The 23,190-nt window shown below is 31.6% G+C and overlaps 3 protein-coding genes across 5 annotated transcripts; 2 read left to right on the forward strand and 1 right to left on the reverse strand.

Annotated features, from left to right (window-relative positions):
• Positions 1-4,829: 4,829 nt before the first annotated feature.
• Positions 4,830-10,551, forward strand: LOC122520261 (protein virilizer). Of its 2 annotated transcripts, XM_043640340.1 has the most exons (6): positions 4,830-4,865; positions 5,034-5,118; positions 5,211-5,323; positions 5,839-6,202; positions 6,291-9,939; positions 10,071-10,551. In XM_043640340.1, the coding sequence occupies exons 2-6, from the start codon at positions 5,065-5,067 to the stop codon at positions 10,361-10,363; spliced, it is 4,473 nt and encodes a 1,490-aa protein (XP_043496275.1). In that variant the 5' UTR covers positions 4,830-4,865; positions 5,034-5,064; the 3' UTR covers positions 10,364-10,551. The 2 variants fall into 2 exon arrangements, with proteins under 2 accessions (XP_043496275.1, XP_043496276.1); XM_043640341.1 differs by lacking the exons at positions 4,830-4,865; positions 5,034-5,118 and having other exon boundaries at positions 5,222-5,310; positions 5,839-5,990; positions 6,071-6,202.
• An 11-nt stretch (positions 10,552-10,562) lies between these two features.
• Positions 10,563-12,791, reverse strand: LOC122520262 (pentatricopeptide repeat-containing protein 1, mitochondrial). Its single transcript, XM_043640343.1, has 3 exons — positions 11,209-12,791; positions 10,802-11,107; positions 10,563-10,706 (listed from the first exon to the last, which is right to left on the reverse strand). Exons 1-3 carry the CDS (start codon positions 12,589-12,591, stop codon positions 10,563-10,565), a joined length of 1,833 nt encoding a protein of 610 aa, XP_043496278.1. The 5' UTR covers positions 12,592-12,791.
• Positions 12,792-13,127: 336 nt separating this feature from the next.
• Positions 13,128-22,254, forward strand: LOC122520260 (nucleoprotein TPR-like). 2 transcript variants are annotated; one of them, XM_043640338.1, is made up of 12 exons: positions 13,128-13,553; positions 13,624-13,786; positions 13,900-14,121; positions 14,202-14,761; positions 14,860-15,251; positions 15,375-15,637; positions 15,732-19,695; positions 19,770-20,180; positions 20,274-20,639; positions 20,711-20,903; positions 21,001-21,324; positions 21,610-22,254. In XM_043640338.1, exons 1-12 carry the CDS (start codon positions 13,382-13,384, stop codon positions 21,729-21,731), a joined length of 7,152 nt encoding a protein of 2,383 aa, XP_043496273.1. In that variant the 5' UTR covers positions 13,128-13,381; the 3' UTR covers positions 21,732-22,254. The 2 variants fall into 2 exon arrangements, with proteins under 2 accessions (XP_043496273.1, XP_043496274.1); XM_043640339.1 differs by lacking the exon at positions 21,610-22,254 and having other exon boundaries at positions 20,991-21,115.
• Positions 22,255-23,190: the final 936 nt, after the last annotated feature.

Here is a 23,190-nt window from a genome sequence, read left to right on the forward strand (position 1 = left end):
TTGACATTTTCTAAATATCTCTAAAATCTATTCTAATTAATGTCTTCCACCTGCATCTTGTTTTACCCAATGATCTTTTCTATATATATATTACCGGCAAAGTAGAAGCCCACCCTTCACATTCTAATTCGCAACATTTGCATATATGCAATACATAAAAGTATTTCATATATATAAAAAAAGAGCAGTTTTTCTAAATTATGGGAGGTCCAAAAAATTCTGATTGTTAATATTTTATACGCGGTTCGATCCATACGCGCCACGTAACGTACCCATTTTAATCGACGTTATTTTATAGCATTAATAATATCCGGATTACTGTATAATTGACATAATTCTACGTTGTTTACGTAATATACGATAAGAAAAAAAAAGTGTATTAATTAATTACATAGTTAATTTGATGAATTTAACCGATGAGACAAAAAGACCTATCCTGAACTAATAAAATATATAATACAATATACAATTTTCATAAGTAACTCCTAAAAAGAAATTACCCATATGCTCGTCAATAATTTATTTAAATAATTACAACCAGTAGCTCGTGCTGATTAGGACCTTTCATCCTCGACATGATTGAGCACTCGAGGGACTTTAAATTTTTTGACTCACTGCGTAAGAAGTTCTACGATGGCTCCAAAACACTCCTACTTCGTAGCAGTCTAACGATCGGAAAGTTCATCGATTTGCTATTGAAAAAGATCCATCGAATATCCTTCCAAGAATTCATTCCACATCTTTGAAAAGATAGAAAATTCGTCGTCGTATTTGTAAAATAAAATAGAACAAAACGATAAGTTATTTACAATATAATCCACACACAATCGTATAAAAAAGAATTCAATAAAATGTAAATTTAAATGAATACTTACAATTCATTCCAATGGGATGAAGCTCATTGGCACCATGGTGATGCATTTCACGTGAATCTAATAACGCATAATTAACGAAAATAAGAAACTATAGATGAGTTTCTTATCGCGAAATCGAAAATTCACTGGCGAACAACACTAACTCTAATTCGCGTTTGATTTTAATTTGCTTTACGCCCGTTCACTGACTCTACAACTAATTCAAAGACTGCTTTGCACACAGTCAATGCAAGTACAAAAATCTTCATTGATACACTGACTCTAATACGCGAACAGTCTGTGCGACTGTTTAAAGATAAAAATACAACTTTACTCGAACAAGCTCTAATGCAATTACTGCCTTGGACGCAGTTAATTTAATATATAAATTTCAAAAATAGTTCGCGAACGCGATGGAATTGAACGAACATGCTTCTAATCCGTGATTTTAATTATATTTAAACGATACAACACTCCCGTATATTGCTTCGCGCACGATTGCAATGCACGAACACTTGCAACACTTCACAAACACTTCCAATACTGCAATATTTCCATGATGATCTCAAACAGAAATAAAAACAAAATTATATAGACCATTGTTATAAAAACATTATTATAAGTATTGAGAAAATGTTTAATATAAAAATTGACTTACGTTTATTCTTCATTGATGAATGCATGATGGGTATCCTACCCTTAGGATGACGATGAATAAGCACACATTTAAATAGAATAGAAGAAACTTACGGAGTTTCTTTACCCAAAAAAACGAAACTTTTACATACAGCGTACAACACTGATTCTACTCTTTCCAATTTTTTTATATTTTATTTTATCGATGCAAAACACGAGTACTTTATTGGCTACGCGCTCGATTGCAATGATCTGAAACAGAAAAAGAAAAAGAACAATTAATATTATCGGTATAATAAAAAACCACTAAAGTTATCATAGAAATATTTGATAGGAAAATATACTTACTTTTAGTCTTCATTGATGACTGCAGGATAGGTATCCTACCCTTAGGATGACGATGAATAAAATAAAATTAAATACAAAATCTGAAAAGCTGAAACATACTAAAGGGTATAGTACAATATTTCCTGTTAATCATTTCTGAAGGCAGAACACACATTAAAAGATATTATATCATAAGAATATCAGTAAAAATATTAATTAAGAATCTTTAAAGTTTTCTATATAAATAAAACCAAAATTGTATCAGCAAACTCAATAAAGAATAACCTAAAAAGTAAACCGTTTGTTATACCGTTGTATACAATGGAAATCTATTTAAAATATTTAAAATAACGCGATAACGTTATAAATAAAATTATTCAATAGTTTAATGCGTCGTCACTTTTACCGGTCTTAGCTTATCGAAAGACGGAAGAGGAATGAGCATCTCTCTCTCTCTCTGTTTACCCTTGAGAGTAACGAATTTCGACTGTTTTTGTTTTTATCTCATTGTTAGCTCGAGTATTGCTGAAAAACACAGAGACGTGTTAATACATGTTTATATGCCGAATGTTTTGTATTTTTATTCTCTCTCTCTCTTTCTTTTTCTCCTTCTTCACCCTTTTTCATATCCTTGCTTTTTTTCTCACACTTTTTCTATTACACTTTTCTACGTTATAAAAAAAAAGAGATAGACTTACCTCGACAAATATGAAGATAAAAAAGTGAACACAACAATACAGTTAGCTATGCGTATTCGTGCTGGACTCTTCCAATGCTCGGAAACCTAAAAAAAAGTAAAAATAAGATTACATTATTACAATATAAAGAAAATCAAATATATGAGTATATGTGTACGAGTTACTTATACTTATATATATACATATATATATAGGCCTTTATGATAATAAAAAAAAAGCCTTTGTGATAAAAATCGAATTTCATTCGAAAGACGATCTTTGAAGACATAATTATGAAAAATAATTAATTAGAGCATCATTAGAGATAGTAGTAAGTATCGATACCATGCAAATAAGCTTGAAATTAGAAAAAAATATTGTTAAGTAACATTGTTTAGATTTGGCGGATAGCCGAAAAACATCAATGATTACATTTTTACGGATATCTTTCGAACTTTTCAATATTTCGTTTTGAAAACAGTCACGTATAAAAATCTTGCTTGTAGCTATCGTTTGATATATAATAGAAAGGTGTAAGTTAGAAAATATCTTTTAATTATCTGAGACTAACGAGACGACAAAACGTTCGTGTGATCTCCAGCACCGGCGCCGTGAAAAGAAAGAAGGAAAATACGCTAAAAGCGCTGATTGGCTGATAATTATTTCGAACGTCACGTGACCAATTAGAAGTTCATGTAAACTTGTAAATTCAAATTGTTATTAACGTTTTATACACGCACACAAGCTTGTCGTCACTCGTACGTAACTCGGCTTTCTTCATAACACCGTTAGTCAAGCTTGATATGATAATTTATACATTAAATAAATCAAAAATTAATTTTATTTTTCTATTCAAGTTACACGTATGTTGTTAATATTTAAAAAATAACGAAGAGAATAAAGACAATATACATTAAAAACTTTATCACTTCGCACAGAAAAACACAATCGTATAGAAAAGAAACCTCGTTGTAGCATCCTTAAAACAATTGACATCGTGTGTGTCATCGTATGCCATATATAACGAAATAAATTTTCTTAATCTGTATTAATAATGAAAGATCACGCATAAATGGATTTGCATTATCGATTAGGTACCAAATTACTGTTTCAATTTCACTACTTTCAAACAAGTGATCATCGTAGCTTTCTTCTCCGTACAGGTAAGCTTTAATATAATTATTTTTTAATTGCTTAAACAAAATGTAATGTACATAGAATATACTTAACTTATGTTTAAACAATAGTACACATTTTTAAACATTACATATTTATTAAAATACTTTGAATATAAAATAATTTCGAATTCAAAGTAATAACTAGGTAAGAATGTTTAAATAAATGTACATTAGTTTAAACAATTACATAAAAATTAAAAGAATACTAAAATGAGAACGTTATAATCTTAAATTTAATCGATTAGTTAGATTATTCCTTTTATACACATGCGCAACCTTTCGGAAAGTCATATAAACAACTTTCAATAAAAGTAATTTTCTAGAGGACAATGACTCAGTCTAACAGGAGACTTCGAAGAGGACGGTGCATAGATCCTATACACCTAGCTTTTAGACAACAGCAGAGACACTTCTATTAATTATTTAACAATTATTTTAATACTCTAATACACTCTCTTTTTATTTCAGATTGTTTTAACACGTATATATTGGTTGAAATATTACATTACCTACTAACGTATTTTAAATAGAAAATAATTTTGATATATTTTTCTTTTATGTTTCTAGATGACTTTTTAAACTCAATTTCGTTACTGAGCCAATATATAAACATAAAATCTACCGATAACTTACATTGTTTTAAATCAGTTCTTTATTAGACTTCGACACGTAAATGTATTACTTACTAAGAAACGTTCTCGGTTAAATAATTTTCTTTCGTTTCATTTTTTTCGGATGTGGACATCTTCAGGATGCACATTCTTCGTGGGTTTTCGGAAGCGATTACCTCCTCGTGGTTACACCCGGGCAATGATATTTTACTTTCCATGTAATGTATATCATATTTTATATGCTATACATTCCATTGCAAGTAAAATCCAGCCAAAGACCGCTTACCATAAAAATTATAATTGTAATTAGTTTCTTTCATTTTCCTAATTAATATTATATTATAATTCTTTTCCTTGATTCCTTCTAACCATATGAAATATAGAAACTAATTACTTTGTAATGTTTCTAATCTAACACAAAAATGAAAAATTGAATAGTGTTAGTTTTAATACTTACTAACACTAATAAGCTTCTACACCCATTAATGAAATGTCGGTATGGTAGAACCCTTTATGTAGTTCATATTTTGTCCGTACGTTCGTACGTTTCGTTGATGTCGCATATCCTTCGAGCGAATGGTGGTAAGCTGTTTGAGATTAAATTTTTAATTGAATAATATATAACTGAACAATTACAAGGCTTTCGAACAGGAGATATATAATATAAAATGTTGATTACCACATAGATAACATAATTTATTAACTAACAAATAAGTTATATTAACTTAAAATGTTTTAATATCTCATTAGGAAGAGTATTGAAAATAAACGCTACACAGAAATGGATAATACAGAATTGTTATTTTTTGACACATTTTCTCATGATATTTCAGAGGTTTGTTTCAAACTAAATATTTATTTGTGATTAAGTAACTAATCTCAAGATTATTTTAATAATTCTTAATTAAATGCTATTTCTCTTTTAAGGAATTAAACTTGGATTTAGTACAATTTCCAAAACCTGTTTATATCAGCGAGGTTAGGATTATACCACTGGGAGCTAGAGTACAAGCAGATTTTCCAGGAGGTGTGCGTCTTGGGTAATTTAATATACTATATATTTTTTCATTTTCTTTTTAATAATGTATTTTATTTATTAATAATATGTGCCCATAATTATGAAAGTGGTCTAAAACAAAATTAAAAAAAAATAAGTTTATTAGTTATTTCACACCACATTATTTTAAACTAAATTAATTCAATGTAATTTTCACGATATTGTCAAAAATGAACCGTTAGATAGTGTTTGTTATTTCAATATTATATAGAATTCATTTAATGTTCAAATGTAATCTTTTAAATATCTCGAAAGAAGAAATATATGATTTAGACCACTTTCATAATATTATGGGCACATATAATAAATATAGGTACATAATTATAAAGTTTATGTACATATAAATAAGATAATTTTGAAAGAAAATTTAAGTATTTATCTTTGTGAATATTATTTATTATGTATATATATGTGTATTATTATTATTGTTATTATTACTGTTATTATTACATATATATATTTTTAATATTTAAATATATTGTATTTTATTTATTGCAGTGCTACTAATCCATCACAGTTTGAGATAGAATTTTTTGTAAATGATTTAAGCAAGCCTGGAGCATCCACATTTGAATCTCTTGGAGGTTTAGAATATAAACAGAATATTCACATTCAATTAGAATGTGAACGGAAACAAATACCAACTGATGGTTTAGTATTGCGAGGCTGGTACACTACTATTACTTTAGCTGTATATGGTTCTTTGACAAAATCATTGAATAATCCACAGGAAGTTATTAGTCCTGCTGCTGGATCTAGTGTATGTGTAAGTGGACTGGAAGAAACTACGGAAAATACTGCACAGCCTTCAGAGCAACAGTCTGAATGGTATTATGAAAATCAAAATCAGTCTAATCCAAATGTGAGTGTGTATTAACTAGAAAATAAAGGTTACGAATGGTAAGATTTTGATCGAACAAATTGTTCAAATGTATATTTTATATTAATAGGAAACATGTGTAGCAGCTACTCCACCACCACCCATTCAACCAATTCAAATAGTTGAACCCTCCAGAAGTTCAACAACAGATACTGGAAAGGTAGAATCAGGACAGTGGGAGGAAGATGCAAATAATACTGCGCAAAAAGGAGTGAAGCGTCCATCTTCACCTCCTTCGGAATCTCTTGTTTCCTTGAGTCCAGAATCAATATCAGCCGAAGAAGAAGAAGCTGAACAAGATGGAGCTGTTGCAGAAACTGGAGAACCATTTGAACCTATATTATCTGACGAAGATATTATGGCTGATGATTTGCCGCCTACAACAGAATTTGAATGCGAAAATATTCAGTTGGATGCTATTTATACTCTAGCACCGCCTGATCTATTAGATTTGGATAAACCACTTGAGGCCATAGAAAGAAATTCTATGAATAGTGAAACTTCTGATAAAATACGAGAAACGTTGCAGTCACTTTCTAAATTAGTTTTAAATTTTAATAATGCGCCAGGTCAAGAGAAAGAAACATTTGTACATAGTTGTGAATCATTGTGCGCAACACTTGGTTCTTTTGATCTTAATGACAGTGATACTAATGACTTAACTAATATTGTAAATGCAGGTCTTGATGTAGACCTTGCTCGTGCTCAACCACAACCAGCCTATAAAGTGCGCCACGTCAAAGTTGGTGTTCGCTTAGCCGAGGCTTTGTGTAGACTTCCACAGGGACCAAACATACTTTTAAAAGTAGACGCACCTTATAAATTATTAACACTATGCATGCGTGAAAATGTAGCACTTCCAGTTAAACTTTCAGCACTGCGTGCATTGGATGCTGCATTGATAAGTCCACTAATTGTTGAAGAGTTCCTGAAATCCAAAAGTAATTTGTACAAAAATGCCATAATGATGTTAGATGCAGCTAAACTTGCAAGACTAAAATATGCTTTGAGTTCGTTATTACGAAAAGTCCACATTTATGAAGTTCTCGACGAATTAGAACAACTTAATAAATTAATAATAACAGAATTGACAAATGCATATATATGTGCACCAACACTTATGGCTCAGCCTAAGCGTCAGTTGCCAGCAAGCGCACAGATGGAATTTGAACGAGAAGAAAATCGTAATCCTCGGTGTCATTTAATCAGCTATTTCGAACATCATAAACTTGCGATTTATTTGCTTTTAGCTCTTACTTCGCCAGAATCAGAACCTGATTTAATTAAAGCAACGCATCGTTTCCTTTTACGTCTTTCAGAAACAAAAGAAGGTTTATTTCACTTGTTAAAACAACCAGAAATAACAAAATATTTATTAAAAGCTTTAAGATATGATTCAGCGAGTGTAGGCTCTATTATAGCATGGCGACTTCAAGTTGTACAATGTTTAACTTATTTAAAGTATGACGCCTCTGATTGGGTAGCCTTAAAAAAACTCCATTCTTTCCTTATATATCCTGAAGGATTACAAGCTATAATAACGGTCCTTCCTATGGGTGAATATATAGATATCTTAATTCCTTATCTTTCTGATACTAACCTTTGTGAATTTGCTGCTGAGATAATATCAGTTATCATACGTTATTCCGATCACGTAGAAATATTTCAAAATCGTGCTGGTATTATTCTTGAAAAATCTAGAAATCAAGCTGTTTTAAGAGATGTAACATCATATTTAACAACAGCTGCTCAAACATCTAATTGGAATTATGGAGATGTTTCTTCACTTGTAACATGCATTAGAAAAAGTGCAGATAAAGCAGCATCTTTGCCAGGCCAGTTAATAACTGCATGCAGAATTCTGCATTACTTAATTTTTCCTTCAAATAATGACATAGATCCTATGGAACCATATGTCGAATTAAAATATAGAAATGCTTTAACACAATTATTTGCTGCCGATGGATTAACAGCACTTGTTGCTGTTATGTCTAACATTTCTGGATTTTATGAACAGCCATTTTTACATCGTGCTGCTTTGACTGGAAGAAGAGGATTAGCATTAGTCGCATTACTTCTTCCATGTGTTAGATTGACTAGGGCACTGTTAGAGCGATTAGTGAAATGCATGGCAACTGAGTTTAAAGATTTAACTGCTGTTGTGCCTTTGCTCGGCGTCTACTCATTAGTTGAAGCTATTCCTGCTACGAGATTAGTTCAAAGTCTTTCCTATGAAATTGTAGGAACACTCCTGGTATTTACGCAGGTGGTAGATTCAGATGGATCTGGAAATGTAGCCAAATCCTTATGGACCAAAATGTTGGGTGAAGTTTTAAAAATGGTTTCTTTCAGTCCATGTAATTTCATTCCTGGTTTGAAACTTTTATCACGCATACTTCCACCATTACTTACTGTAAAGGAAGTTATAGCTGATGATACAGCACGTATACTCGGTGTAAGAAAATTATGGTCGGCACATCTTCAAGCACAAGCTAATAATCTTACTGAAACCTTAAAACTACTTTGCAGCAGTTGGAATAAAGATTTATTAATACTTCTTTCCACAGTATGTAAACAATTGAGTGATTTAGCAGCCCCTACTGCATTGTTAGTAGGTAGATGTTTATTAGATGTTATTATAACTACTGCGGCATTGGAAAATAATGTTTTAATATTTGCCTTACTTAGTGACTTAGCAAGGCATGCTCCTATGAAAGCCACTCTATTAACTTTGACCAATCCAGCGTCAAGAGCACAAGTTAAATTAGATCAAAGATATCCTCCAATTATTAAATTGATGTGCGCAACATTTAGGATAACTAATGATGTTCGAGTTCAACAAGAAATTCTCGATACGTTTGAGACCTTATGTGACTGTACATTAAGTCTTGTTCAAGAAGATACTAACGAACCATTTGAAAAGAGATTAACACATTCGGTACCAAGTAAAGAACCACTTTTATCAATTCTTACTCTATTAATCGAAATATTAGCAAGTAGCACTAAATTTCAGCCGGAAATATTAGAAAATACTTTGTACATACTTCTATCTCTTACCAGTCATAATTATGGCTTGTATCATGTAAAAAGTTGTTTGGAAAACAAACCTGACGCATTAAAGTCATTACTAGAACATATTTCAAATTTAGAAGATATGGATACAAAATTCATTGCAGATTTAACAATAAAGTTTTTAGAGAATATGATTGCCAACGATATGCAAAAGAGGTCATTATATTTACGAGCACAACAATTAGCAACTTTAATATCCTGGGATAAAACTGGACATCCATTAGAGAAAATACGAGGCGCACAAGAATTAGTACATACTTTAAAATATGCTGAAGATAAAGAAGAGAAAGAACCAATACCTGAAATGTTAGAACCATTATTGCCAACTCCAGAAGCCTTGCTCAGTCAATTTTCACAACGATGTTTAAGAACACCTGTATACATTCCTAGACGTCCAAAGAAATGTCCATTTATTTTGTCAAATCAAATACAAAACAAAACAGTTGTAGATCTAATAGACTTTGCAGCTGAACTACTTCCTACTGATTTTAATCTACTATCAGAAGCACAAAGTTTATGTTCCAAAGCACCACCTGATGATGCAATACAGCCATTACAATCAAAAACTCAACCCGATGATCAAGAAAATAGAGATATTCAAAAACAAATACCTCCCTCTCCTATTACAAAAATAAAGCAACCATTTGGTGAGATATATTTACTTTTTTATTATAATAAGCATAAAGAAAAATATGTTTAAAAAATTCATTATAATTATTGATTCTGTATGTTATGCAATGCACAGTAACATCTTTTCATTACTTAATGCTTATTACAGTAGCACCTATGAGAGGTAGAACACAATTTACCAATTCTTTGAGAGGTGGTCTTACAGTCGGAGGTATAGGAAGAGGTGCAGATCCATTCCGATCACGACCACCAAATACATCAAGACCTCCATCCTTGCATGTAGATGATTTTGTGGCATTAGAAACATGTGGAGCCCAACCCACAGGACCAACTGGCTATAATAAACTCAGTATTCGTGGAACATGCCCTTCTCGGGTGGTAAATACTGGAGCCAGAAGTCGACCATGGGTACCAGAAACGCGACCTCCTTACCTCCGATAGTTTTTCTCCATTATTAAATACATAATAATAATTTTAAATAAAAATTTATTTCTTATTTTATTTTTATTAACTTTTAACCAAAATGTATATTATATATTTTAAAGACAGAGTCAACTATTCTAAAAACAGTCAAAAATACATTCAAGAAGATAAATTAAATTATACACTTGTATATATAATCTATAAAATTTGACTTTATTTAATTATGTACATATTTTTTATTTATATTATCATCAGTATCATCATTATCATCATCATCATTCATCCTTTTAAATTTAAAATATTTTACTGTAAATTTTTCGAAGTCCTGTTTCAGTTCCAAATGTTTCTTGAAAGCAATTTTCTACAATAATATGTATAAAAAAGAAAAAGATTACTTTTTAGTATTGTTAATGTAGTTAAATGTTGCATTCATCTAGTTGCATAAATATTTATTACCTTGGATAGTAACATTTGTGACAATGTTTCCTTATATTTATCCAGTAATATATAAATTTTATCGTTTGGTTTAATTTTGTTATCAATCATGTAAACCATTATTTCTATTACATATTTGGTATCAAGCACATGACATGCATTAGATATAAGTGTTCCAAGAATTACTACATTTGGAACATATCCAGCAATTTCCAATCCTTCTAGCAATTCTTTTGCTTCTTTAATTCTATTACATCCTAATGCTAAAACTCCAAATGTCATTACATTTGGCAACATGTGCTTGCGTTGAATTTCTTCCAAGACTTTCTACAAAAAAACAATCAATTTTAATTAAAAATTTTCTTCAATTTAATAGAATAACGAATATTAACAAAAAAATAAATAGTAATATATTTCATTTGGCTTACTTTAGCTAAACCGTATTCTCTCCTCATGCATCTTTTCTTAATAAGCATGTTATAAAAATCGATATCTAAATCAACGTTACTACTTTTCATATTATGAAGAAATAAATCTTCAATGTATGCTGTATTTGGAATTAAATCAAGTAATAAAGAAGCCGTTACTGTATTTGGTACAACATTGTCTTTTTTCATCATTTGTAAGACATTTTCCAAGCCGCCGAATAAAATAAAACGATTATATTTAAAAATATCATCTAATTGCATATCAGGTGATAGTACGCATTCTACATCCTTATTTTTTATTACTATAGGCATGGGTAATGAACCAATAATAGGAGGAGTACTTAGCAAATTTGGTCTGCTTGCTTTGGTATTACTTATTAAATTAGTATCCATTAATTGAGGCATTAGTACATCACTAACTTTGCATTTACCAAAGTTTGTATCTCTCATAGCTCTAAAAAATAGATTATATGTTATTAGATTTGGTTTTATTCCATATTTGCGCATGAGATGCCATATGATCAAGGCATGTCTCATTCCAGCTTTCTTATCAGATATTGCAGCATTCAATAAAGAATTATACGTTACTTCAGTTATACGTATTCGTTTATCTCTTATTTCATCCACTATTTGAAACGCTTCAGCAATACAGTTTTGTCGACTATAAGCTTTTATTAATACATGGTAATGCGTTTCATTCAATGGAAATCCTGTTTCATGCAAGTGAAGGCGTAATTTATTTAATTTTTCTAGAGCTAAAGAATTATTTTGTGATTCTGCGCAAGAATTAATTAAACTGGTATATGTAGCATCATTGGGTTTCAATTGTGCTTTCTTCATTTTGTTATAAAGACTGAAACATTGCTTCACATCTCCTTGCAAGGAATAAGCACGTATAAGAAGATTATACATGAAAGTAGTAGGTTTATCACGATTCTCTTTGATTAATGAAAGTACGTTTAAGGCAGATGACAAATCTCCATTTGCAATATGATGATTTAGTTTTGTAACATACTGACGCCAAGCAGCTTTTATCTTTTCTGGTTTTTTAGCTATATTATCCTGAAATTCTTCTTCCTTTTTCTCTTCCATGTCCATTTTGGCTCTATTATATTTGGTATATCCAATATCACCAAAAATATCCGCTTTCTTCGGTTCACTTCTTGTACAAAATTGTCTATCATCAAATAATATGGCAATACCATTTTTAGGACGAAATTCTATATTACTATAAAATATCTTATTCATATTGCTTTTTTTATAATAGGCTCGTACATTGTATAAACAAATATTTATCGTTTCCCATTTGCAGTGGTTAATACTAAAATTAGCATAACCTAAAATACTCTTTACTGGCAATATGTTTATTTTTGTAGAAAACATTATTTAATTTTCATTCTTTCAAGAATAAATAAAAGAATTTTTTGTATACTACAATAATTCTTCTATCAGTTAAAACGAGTTTCCAAAAACAACAATGTAAGTCCAATTTCAATTGAAATAGAATTTTAAAATCATTCGATAATTTGTTCGATAACTATCGATTTTATTGCATGTTTTCATTAATCATATATTAAAGCATAAAACAATATAAATAATAATATGTTGGCAAATTTGATTTTAAATATTTATTGTAATTTGTAAATATAATTGCATAATCTTTTGTATTAAATTCATACCTCATTCATATTTGGAAGAAGTTCATTCACGATGAAATGTTATTGGAGTTATTTCTTAAGAAGAATTGCTATTGGTTGAAGAATTGCTATTGGTTGAAGAACTGCTATTGATTGAAGAATTGCTATTGGTTGAGGAATTGCTATTGGTTGAAGAAGCAAAATACATTCTAGACAAAGATCCCAATTGGATAAATATATGGTTACTTAACTATATAGGCAGTTTCAAATAATAGTTTCTGTAGGAAATTGGAAAGAGCGTCAGTTCTTTGAGAATTCTAGTGCTGTAGTTTTATTGTATCCATTAGCGTGTTATACGATTGTGCTAATTTACGTTAGTTATGTCGAAAATATTAGTTATTTTGATAAATCGATCGTAGCTAGGATTAACGGGAATTATATTGAACAAAATAATATCATAATAAAACAAAAAATATTGTTATATAATTGTAAAAAGTGTTAAGTGCATCGTAGAATTGGTGCGTAGTGTTGAAAAGATGGAGACGGTGGACGAGAATGAACAGAAAGTGCTGCATAACATTTTAAATGAAGATGAATTGAAGCAAGTACCCGATGGAATTAAAAAAAAACTTGGGATACATTTTAACGCCAAGTTTGAAGAATTTATAACTGCTAAGGCAGTTTTTGAAAGTAACCGCAAAAATCTTGGTACGTATTGATAGTTTGTATTCAATTTTCTTACTTCTAACGATCGCTCGATCTAATTTTTTTTTTCTAGAACAAAATTTGGAAAAAGTTCAGAAAGAATTAACAGAAACTAAATCGAACTTCGATGAATGTAATGGTAAACTAGAATTGGCTGTTAAATATACTACCGAGTTAGAAGTTAATTTGAATGAAGTTAAGAGTGAAATTCAGAAATTGCAAGAATCTGTTAAAAGGTAATTTATATATTAATTTAATTGGATAAAAATTAAAGTTAATTAATAAACTTTAGATATAATGCATATCTAAGTGATCGTTAAAATTGTATGATTATTATAATTTTCTATAGGTTAGAAAAAGAAAATGGTGATTTACGCAAACAGAGAGATGCAGCTGTCGATGAGAGAGATACACTGCAATTACAAGTTGAGCGAAGAGATTTTGAAATCGAAAGAATGCGTACTGAATTGTCTTCCCTTGGAACTCAGTTACAAACTGCTGTTGCTGCTAAATGCCAAGCTCTTGCGGAAGCAGAAGAAGTTCGTAGTCGTGACATGACTTTGGACTTCAAGTTAGTATTTTTATTATTTAACAATATAAAGAATTCCAAGATTTTTAATGATAATTTAAATATATAAATTTATTTTATAGAGAAAAACGTTTGGAACAAGAGAGGACGCTTTTTTCTCAACAAATAGCTGGTTTGGAAGAAGAATTAAGTAAGAGAACAGCAGAATTACAAGCAACGAGAGCTGAAGCATCAGCACGAACTCTTCTGACTGATACTCGTTTATCACAACGCGATGAAGAATTGAGAATTGCTAATGAATCAGCTGCACAATTGCGTGAATCTCATTCATCTTTTCAAAGACGTTGTGAAGAACTTTCTCAAAAGTTAGAAGAACAAAGAACGCATGAGATATCTATGCATGCTTCGTACCGTGAAGAAATTGCAGCTCAAACTAGACTGGCAGATCTTTACAAAGGAATGGCAGATGAAGCTAATGCAAAAGCCGAAGAATTTATAAACGCTGTTAAAGAACTTCAGGAATTGTTAGAACATGCTACTGAACAATTTGGTGAATTGGAAACAAAACATAATCAACTTCAATTACAACACAACCAAGATCTACAGGAAAAAGAACAACAAATTACCGAACTTACTAAAGAACTGGAAAATGCAAACGAATTACTGAAAAATATTAAGCAAGGTAAGATATAAATATTGTAAACATGTAAACATTTGAATATGAATGAACATATTCTAAAAATAAAATTTTATAAAATAAAATTTCTTATTTGATTATAGAGAGATTAGATCAAGCCGTTGAACAATTGGCACCAACAGCAGCCGTAGCTAGTAGAATTTTAAAGAAGGGATTAAGTCTCACACAAATTTACACACAATTAGTAGATGCAACTAATGAATTAACAACGGAACGCGAAGAAAACGAACGCTTAAAATCACAAATGGATGTTATCTTACGTGAACTTGAAGATAAAGCACCTGTATTGCAACAGCAACGCGAAGATTATGAAGCTGCGACAAATCATGTTACTACATTGACAGCACAATTGGATGAACTTCTTGCAGAAAATCATCGTCTGCAGGAATCTGCTGATGAAGCAAATCGTGTATCCAAACATTACACTAAAGAAAATCAAAGATTAAAATCAGAACTTGCCGATTTAGCCAGACAGGTAAGTTATTTTTACATTCATTTATTATCGGAAAAATAAAAAACTAGAAATAAATTAAAATATATAACGATATATACTGTTAACCATCTACTTACTATTTTCTGTTTTTTATTTTTTTATTAGGTATGTTACCTTCTTAAAGAAGTTCAAGAAAATAGAGTTGGTAATAGTTTACACACAAATGAATTTTCGACAGTAAATACAGATGATCTAGCTTCTTCGCAAATAATTACGAAGAAACTTGTAACATTTAAAGACATCGAAGAATTACAAGAAAATAATCAAAAATTATTATCAATTGTACGTGCATTGTCGTCAAGACAAGAAGAAATGGAAAAAGCTACGGATGAGATTAATTCTGGCGAAATGAAAGAGAAATTGGATAGGTTTGTATTTATATATACAATATTTTTTTTCAATAACATTAAAAATAAATTACAATAAAACAATAATTAAATTGACATTAAATATTCATATTAGGTACTTGGAACAATTAGCAGAAATGCAAGCTGCTCAAGACAGACAAGCTAAAATGTTGGAAGGTTTACTAAGACAACGTGATATGTATAAAAATATGTATCAACAAAGTTTGAAACAATCAAGTACAACAGACATGAAAGATTTGTCTAATGAAGAAAATAAGGAATTAAATGAAAGCACAGCAGAAAGTATAAACGAGGCAGATAAATCTAAAGATTCAGTGGATAACGAAAAAGAAAAGGAATGGAAGAGAAAATATGAAGAATTAGAGAGTAAATTGAAACAAGTTACGGACGAATTTGAATTGTATAGAAAAGAAAAGATAGCTCATGAAAAAATGTTGGGCGAAGAAGTTGAAAGGCATAGAAAGAAGGCAGATGCAAATTCGGCTTATTGTTGTAGATTGAAAGCACAATTGGATTCTGCGAATGGACGTTTCCAACTTCTCCAAGCAAATGTAGCGTCATATAAATCACAAATAAAAACATTGGAAGAGAAATGTTGTAATTACAATGTTACCATTGGAAAGCACGAACAAAGTATAATGATCTTGAAGGATGAAGCTCTATCTGCTCAAACACGTTTGTCTCGTGCCGAAGTACAATTAGATAATTTACGTCAAGAAAGACAATTATTGCGAGATTCGGAAGGACGTCTTTTAAAAGAACGAGAATTATTCCAACGGGAAAGACAAACGCAATCTTTGTTAAGAGCTGATGTAGAATCTATCAAAGCTTGTTTGGAGCGTGTTCAAGCGGAAAATCAATTACGTACCGAGCAACGTTTCGACGATGCTACCAGAGAATGCGCTGCGTTGAGACGACGTCTACAGGAAGAACAGGATCGATTTAGAGAACTGTTATCGACTATGGAAAAACAATTAAGTACGGCACAGGAACGCCTAACAGAGGAACGTGAAATAACTGAACGTATTCGTAACGAATTGGAAGAAGCTCGTAAAGCAGAAACAGAAAGTGCTCAGAAATTTGAAGAAGCTAATGCAAAATTAAGACAAGCTGTTGCTCATTCAATATCGAAACCTTTCACTGGCGATGAAAATATGACTAAAAGATTAAAGGAACTAGAAATGCAATTAGCAACCAATCAAGCCGAAGTAAAATCTTTAACGGAACAATTAAAAACTGCACGTCAACAGGGTCAACAATATTGCGATATTGCTGAAAGTGCAGAAGTACAGTTAAGAGAATTAACGGAACAACATAATAAATGTAAAGAGGAATTGGAAAATGCTCTGAAACAATCGAGAGTTGAAGTTAATTCTCTTCAAAAACGAGTCAAAGAACTGGGTGAAGAATTAGCTAAGATCTCAAGTGGTCGTCAAGAAACAGATTCTGAGCTACGACAAAAGCTCACAGAAGCTGAAAGAAAACTCGAAGAACTTGACGAGGTCAAAGGTGAATTAGAACTTGTTAAAAGTGACTTGCAGGTTGCTTCGACGACTGCATTGGAAACTGAAGAAAAGTACACTAGAGAAATGGTTCTACATTCGACAGATTTACAATTACTAGCAAAATTAAAAGAAGAGATGCAAAATGTAGATCAGAAAATGGCAACATTGACTCAAGAAAGAAATGCAGCTGTTGAAGCATTGGAATTGGAAAAAGCAGCATTTAAGGAAAGAGAAGCAAAATTGATTGAAGAGGTTCAAGAAACTTTAAAAAGGGTTGAAGATCTGGATGCACAAAACTCTCTTTTACATGACCAGATTCAAGAGTTAAGCGACAAAACAGCTATTATGCAAAATCAACAATCAAAGGGAACTAGTCATGATAGTCCTAATACTAGTATAGAAGCAATGAATCGTAGTTTTAGTATCACGGATGAAGATTCCAAATCTGCTGAACAACTACTCAAAGTTATTAAATATTTGAGACGTGAGAAAGATTTAGCCATGGCTAAATTTGACATTTTGAGAGCAGAAAATTTGAGATTAAAATCTCAAGCAGAAGTGGCAGAGAAACGATTAAAGGAAACTGAAACTATTCTTAATTCCGAAAGAGAAAAGTCTGAAATTGATGTGGTTACAACATCGAAGCATGCTGAATTATTAAGAAAAATTGAAACATTAAATGCTATAACTGATTCTAATAGGATTTTGAGAGAAGAAAGAGATAATTTGTCTTCTAAGGTGAATGAATTAACGTCAAAGGTAATGGTATTATCTGAGGAGTTAGTACCACTTCGTGATACATCAAGAGATTTAGCAGCTAAGAATGAAGCATTGACACAAGAGAATACTGGTCTCAAAGGAGAAGCTACGAGATGGAGACAAAGAGCTAACGCGTTAGTAGAAAGATCCAACAAGGCTAGTCCCGAAGATTGGCGTAGATTACAAACAGAACGTGAAAGTTTAAGTAAATTACTTACTTCTGAACGCGAAACGCATGCTAAACGTACAGAGGAGTTGAATCAATTGAAATTAGAAAAAAATAAATTGGAAGAGCAATTGAGCCAACTTCAGAAACAAGTACAGGCACAAGGCGAACAAGTTTCCAAAATTTCCGAGGAAGCACGTAAATTGGGTCAAGATTTAAGCGAAGCACTTGCAGATTCTACTTCGAAAGCTAAAGATTTAGCAACATTGAGAAAGGAACTTGGAGATAAGGAAGTAGTTTTGAATGATATCAAGAATAAGGAAATTCAGATAAGAAAAATAGCTAAGAAATACAAAACACAATTTGAGGAGCTTGCTAAAACGGTAGAAGAAGAGAGAAATAGATCTGATGATACGCGAATGTCTTCAGGTAATGCAGGAGGTGATGATTCAGGACAAGTAACGCAAGAACGCGAAGATCAATTACGCGAAGAAGGTCGGCAAGAATTACGACAAGCGAATGTTGAATTAACTACGAAGATCGATGATTTGACTCGTCAGATATCAATTATTCAAAATGAATCAGAATCTTTGAAGAAAGAGATAGATACAATGAACAAGACTAGCGTAGAAAAGGAAGAGCGTGCTAAACAAGTATTGAAAGGCGCTAGGACAAAGATCATGCAACTTACAGAATCAAAAAAAATCTGTGAGAAAGAATTGCTTGATTTGAAAGCAAAAATAGAATCTGGATCGAATGATTCGGATACATCGGAGCATGATGCAAGACTTGCTGCATTGAAATCTCAAATGGAAGGAAGAATATCTCGTTTGGAACATGAAAAGACAGAAATTCAAGCAGAAAAGGAAGCACTGCTACAACGTATTACACAGTTGCAGAGACAATTAACAGGAGTTAGTGGGGTTAGTCCACCAAGTGAACCTCCTACTGCTAATATCAAGCCTATGTCTGCACGTGCAGAAACACCTCTAGCAAGTATTAGGCCAATGAGTGTAGTAGTTCAGTCTAGAACAGCAGCAGTATTACCGACGACTGCAACCGCACCTGTTATGGTTGCACCTCATCAACAGCAACAACCTCAACAACAAATAGTTCATACAACTGAGACAAGTTCTCCGACAAGTAGTCTCACAGATTTTCAACCAGCTAGTACAAGTAGTTCCTCACAAACTACACCAAGTACGCTACGTCAATTAGTCGTTCAACCACAATTGAGCGAATCTGCTGAATCAACTCAAAGAGAAGATGCAGAGAGTGGTGAAACTTTAAATGTACAACAACAGCAATGTCAGCAACAACAACAGCAGCAGCAGCAACAAACTGTGGCACTTGTTAGCCCAAGAGTTGAACAACAGCAACAACAACAACAAGCAGTAGCCAGTGATCAACAACAAACGGTAGCTAGCAGTTCTACACAGTCAGTTAGTACTTCTCAAGCATCTACTGGTCATAAACGTCCTAGGACACTTGATTCTACTGCATCCGGATCAGGAATAATAGAAGATCACAGTAGACAAGAACAAGCACCTAGTCCAAAAGCCAAGAGAAGTAGGCAAACAGAATTAGGATCATCAGCTAGTGCCAGTCTTTCAGAAATAGAGTATCAAGTAAGTATTGAATGGTACTTAAAAAAGAAGAAAGTAATTTAAACAAATATATATAATACTCATCGTATTTGTAGGTACCTACTTCTAGTCAGCGTGATCAAGATGAAGAAGTTGAAGAAGGTTGTGTAGTAATAGTAGATTGTGACGAAGGAGAAGGAGGTGGAAATAATCAAGCACAAGAAGAAGAGGAATTTGATAATGATCCGTACGAAGAAATGGAAGAGGAAGATGAAATGCCATATGAAGTTGAAGCAGAGGTAGAACGTGACAGCAACGAAGTTGAGATTATAATGGAAGAAGATTCGGCTAGTGTGGAGGTTCCGAGGCAAGCTCAAGCAACGATACCTGTAAATCAACAGCAACAGCAATCAGAAACAATTAGTAGCGCTGGACAAACGGGTGAACCAGCAACTTCCTTTACCTCTCGCTCATCGCGTGGTATTGCACCAATGCCCCGACAACAGCAACAGCAACATTTGCTTTTGGTTAGTTTTTTAATTTATATGAATATGCTATTTCTCTAAAGAGAAAACATTAATTTTATTAATAAATGTAATATGTAAATTTCGATATTATAGCCACAACAAGGATACGAAGATGGAGGTGATGATAGCATAGTACCCAGTACACCCACATTGTTTGTACCTCGACGAGGAGATGGATTTGGAGAAGCTGTGAGTTCACCTCAAGTACCTCAAGCACGATTCACTTTTGGAGATTCGTCTGCATCCAATACAGCTTCTTCGACACCTTCACTAACAACTACTACTGGAACTGTTACTCGAACAATATTTGGTTCGTTAAGTTCAGGAGCAGCTCAAGTGGTACAAGAAAGCATAGATGACAATAGGATAGATCTTGGTCAATTAGAAGATGGCGGTACTGGTCGTAGTGTACCTACTACACCTTTACAAGTCTCACCTGCTGCAGATTTGCCTCCATCTGTAAGTGATTAAATAACACACATATTCATGTAAGTTATTCTTACACGTAATAATAATTCTTTATTTTGTAGACTAGTAGTGGTCCATCGGAAGAACAAGAAACTCTCGGTACTGTAACAACAGTACCGGTAATAGGTGCATCCGTGAGTGATACTAACGAAGAATCTACGATAGTAAGTATTCGTGTAGGTAGTGCAGATCAACAGCAACAACAACAGGGTCAAACAGAAGCTATCACAGAATCTAGTACGATGCCAACCGAAGGTAGATGACATGATATTTGCATATGATAATATCTCTGATACATTTCGATCAAATCAATTATTCATATTTTAAATCACATTGATTGAAATAATTGCAGGAGTGAGTTCAGAAGGTGAAAAGCGGACAGAAGAAGCTGGATCTTTAGTATCAGGTGATGACGATGCCGTTGACACGGGAGAAGGTGTAGAAGAACCTGGAAGTGATATTGTTGAAGACGATGCAGAGGAAGAAAGCAGAGAAGCTGAAGCATCTCCTTCCAGTAATACTCGTCAACGAACAATGGCTGCTGCTGCCGCTGCAGCTGCGGCTGCAGTTGCTAATGGTAATAGAGGTACACCCCTTAGACGATCGGCACGATCACCGTTTCGTGCTCGTGGAGCAAGACCAACCCCTATAGTCTGGGAAAGTCAATCTGGAAGAGGTTAATATATCTATGCATATATACTTTTGCATATATTACGTTTATTTATCTTAGATAAAAATACTTTTTTCTTTTATTTATCTTAGATAAAAATACTTTTTTCTTTTATTTTTTCGAGACAGCATCATCTGATCTTTTTTTTTTCCAGAATAAAATTATAATTCTAATGTTAAGTATATATATTAAATATATTTATCTTGAATACTAACATCTTGTCTATTATCTTTGAGGCTTACAATTATTTGATCATTTATTCATAATTTTTTGTTTTTTTTTTATCCTCAGGAGGACAAAATGTAATGCGTGGGCACGCAACACGAGGAACAAATAACGAAGGTGGAGGAAGAGGGCGAGGTTCTAGAGGACGAGGTAGAATGCGTGCTAAGTATCCATACGCACGCTTTTAAATTTACTATATAGGGCAGATACATATAAATGTATATGAACATACATCTCTCTCTTTTACATCTCATTATTATAGTGTTAATTTTAAAAAAAGAAAAATAATAAACTTAGCTTATAATAGGAATTAAATATTATAAGAAATATAAATGGATTTTTTGAGACAAATCGAATAACGGTATAAACATATATATTTCTTTTACTTTCTCTTTTACACTTAGTGAAAAAGAATTATGAAAATATATTTCTTATGAATAGGGTATTAAAAGCATTGTACAAAAATAAATTGACGTATTTACTATATTATAATAATAATAATGACATAATCATTTTACGAAGATAGGGAATCTTAATAGATCATTTTTTTTCTTCTCTTCTCCTTCAAGTATTTCACAGAAATCATAATGACTGCTATATACAGTAATACTATTTGTGTTTTTTATTTTTTAATACTAAAAATATGTTTAACTACATTCCATTATAATCGTTTTATTTTCAAATATAGAAGACATGATTAGTAATTTAAAAGTGCCTAAGCTCTTCGTCCATTTTTGTAGAATTACCAAATTTATTCGTTATTCTTTACAAATTAATCCAAGTAATAATCTGTTCGTTACTTTTAGAAATAATTTTATTTTTCTTCTTTATTTTTTTTTTCTAATTCTTTCTTTTTAAAGTATTTCTTTGATAAATATATTTCATTAAAACTATAATAAAATAAATATTCATATATATTTCATTAATACTAAATAAAATAAAACAGAAAAGAAAGATAAATTTAAAAAGTTATTACGTACTAATGTAAAAACGAAGAACAATATAATTCATTTATTATTTTTGTGGCAGTATTTTTTATCTTACTTAAAATGTATAAATAAATAAACTAGCCTATAATTTCCATTCTAGGAACAAGTTTGTATAAAATTTATTAATATTACATTTTTTTGTATGCGTGTTTTGTTAAAAGACTCTTAGCACTTTAAATATATAATAATTAATTTTCATAATTATTTTCAATTATTATTTGAAATCTTTTCATTATATGTATATATATATATATATATATATATATATTACATATGATTAAATAAAGATCTTTTTTTTTTATTTTTTTGATATTATCAAAATTAGTCGCCAAAAATTATGAACATTGTTTTGGCGTGTATGTGTGTGAACTAGTGTATATTTTTATTAAAATAAATTTGCTTTTTCTGCGCTATGTATATAGATATATATACATGTATGCGTGTATTAAACTGTCCAAAAATAATTTCACATATATACGGTACGTATGTACGTCATTAGTATGTAATTTATGGATATTGCGTAGCATGATGAATGTATATATCATGCCTACAATGCTATCAATGTTTTGCTCTTTCGAAAAATTTATAATTATTTCCTATTAAATTCAATATTAGTTAAAAAATTTCATATAATTACAAATAAACTTATTATTTATTA

The sequence above is a fragment of the Polistes fuscatus genome, unplaced genomic scaffold (genome assembly GCF_010416935.1).
Source record: "Polistes fuscatus isolate 324 unplaced genomic scaffold, CU_Pfus_HIC Scaffold3, whole genome shotgun sequence".
Taxonomy (NCBI): Eukaryota; Metazoa; Arthropoda; class Insecta; order Hymenoptera; family Vespidae; genus Polistes; species Polistes fuscatus.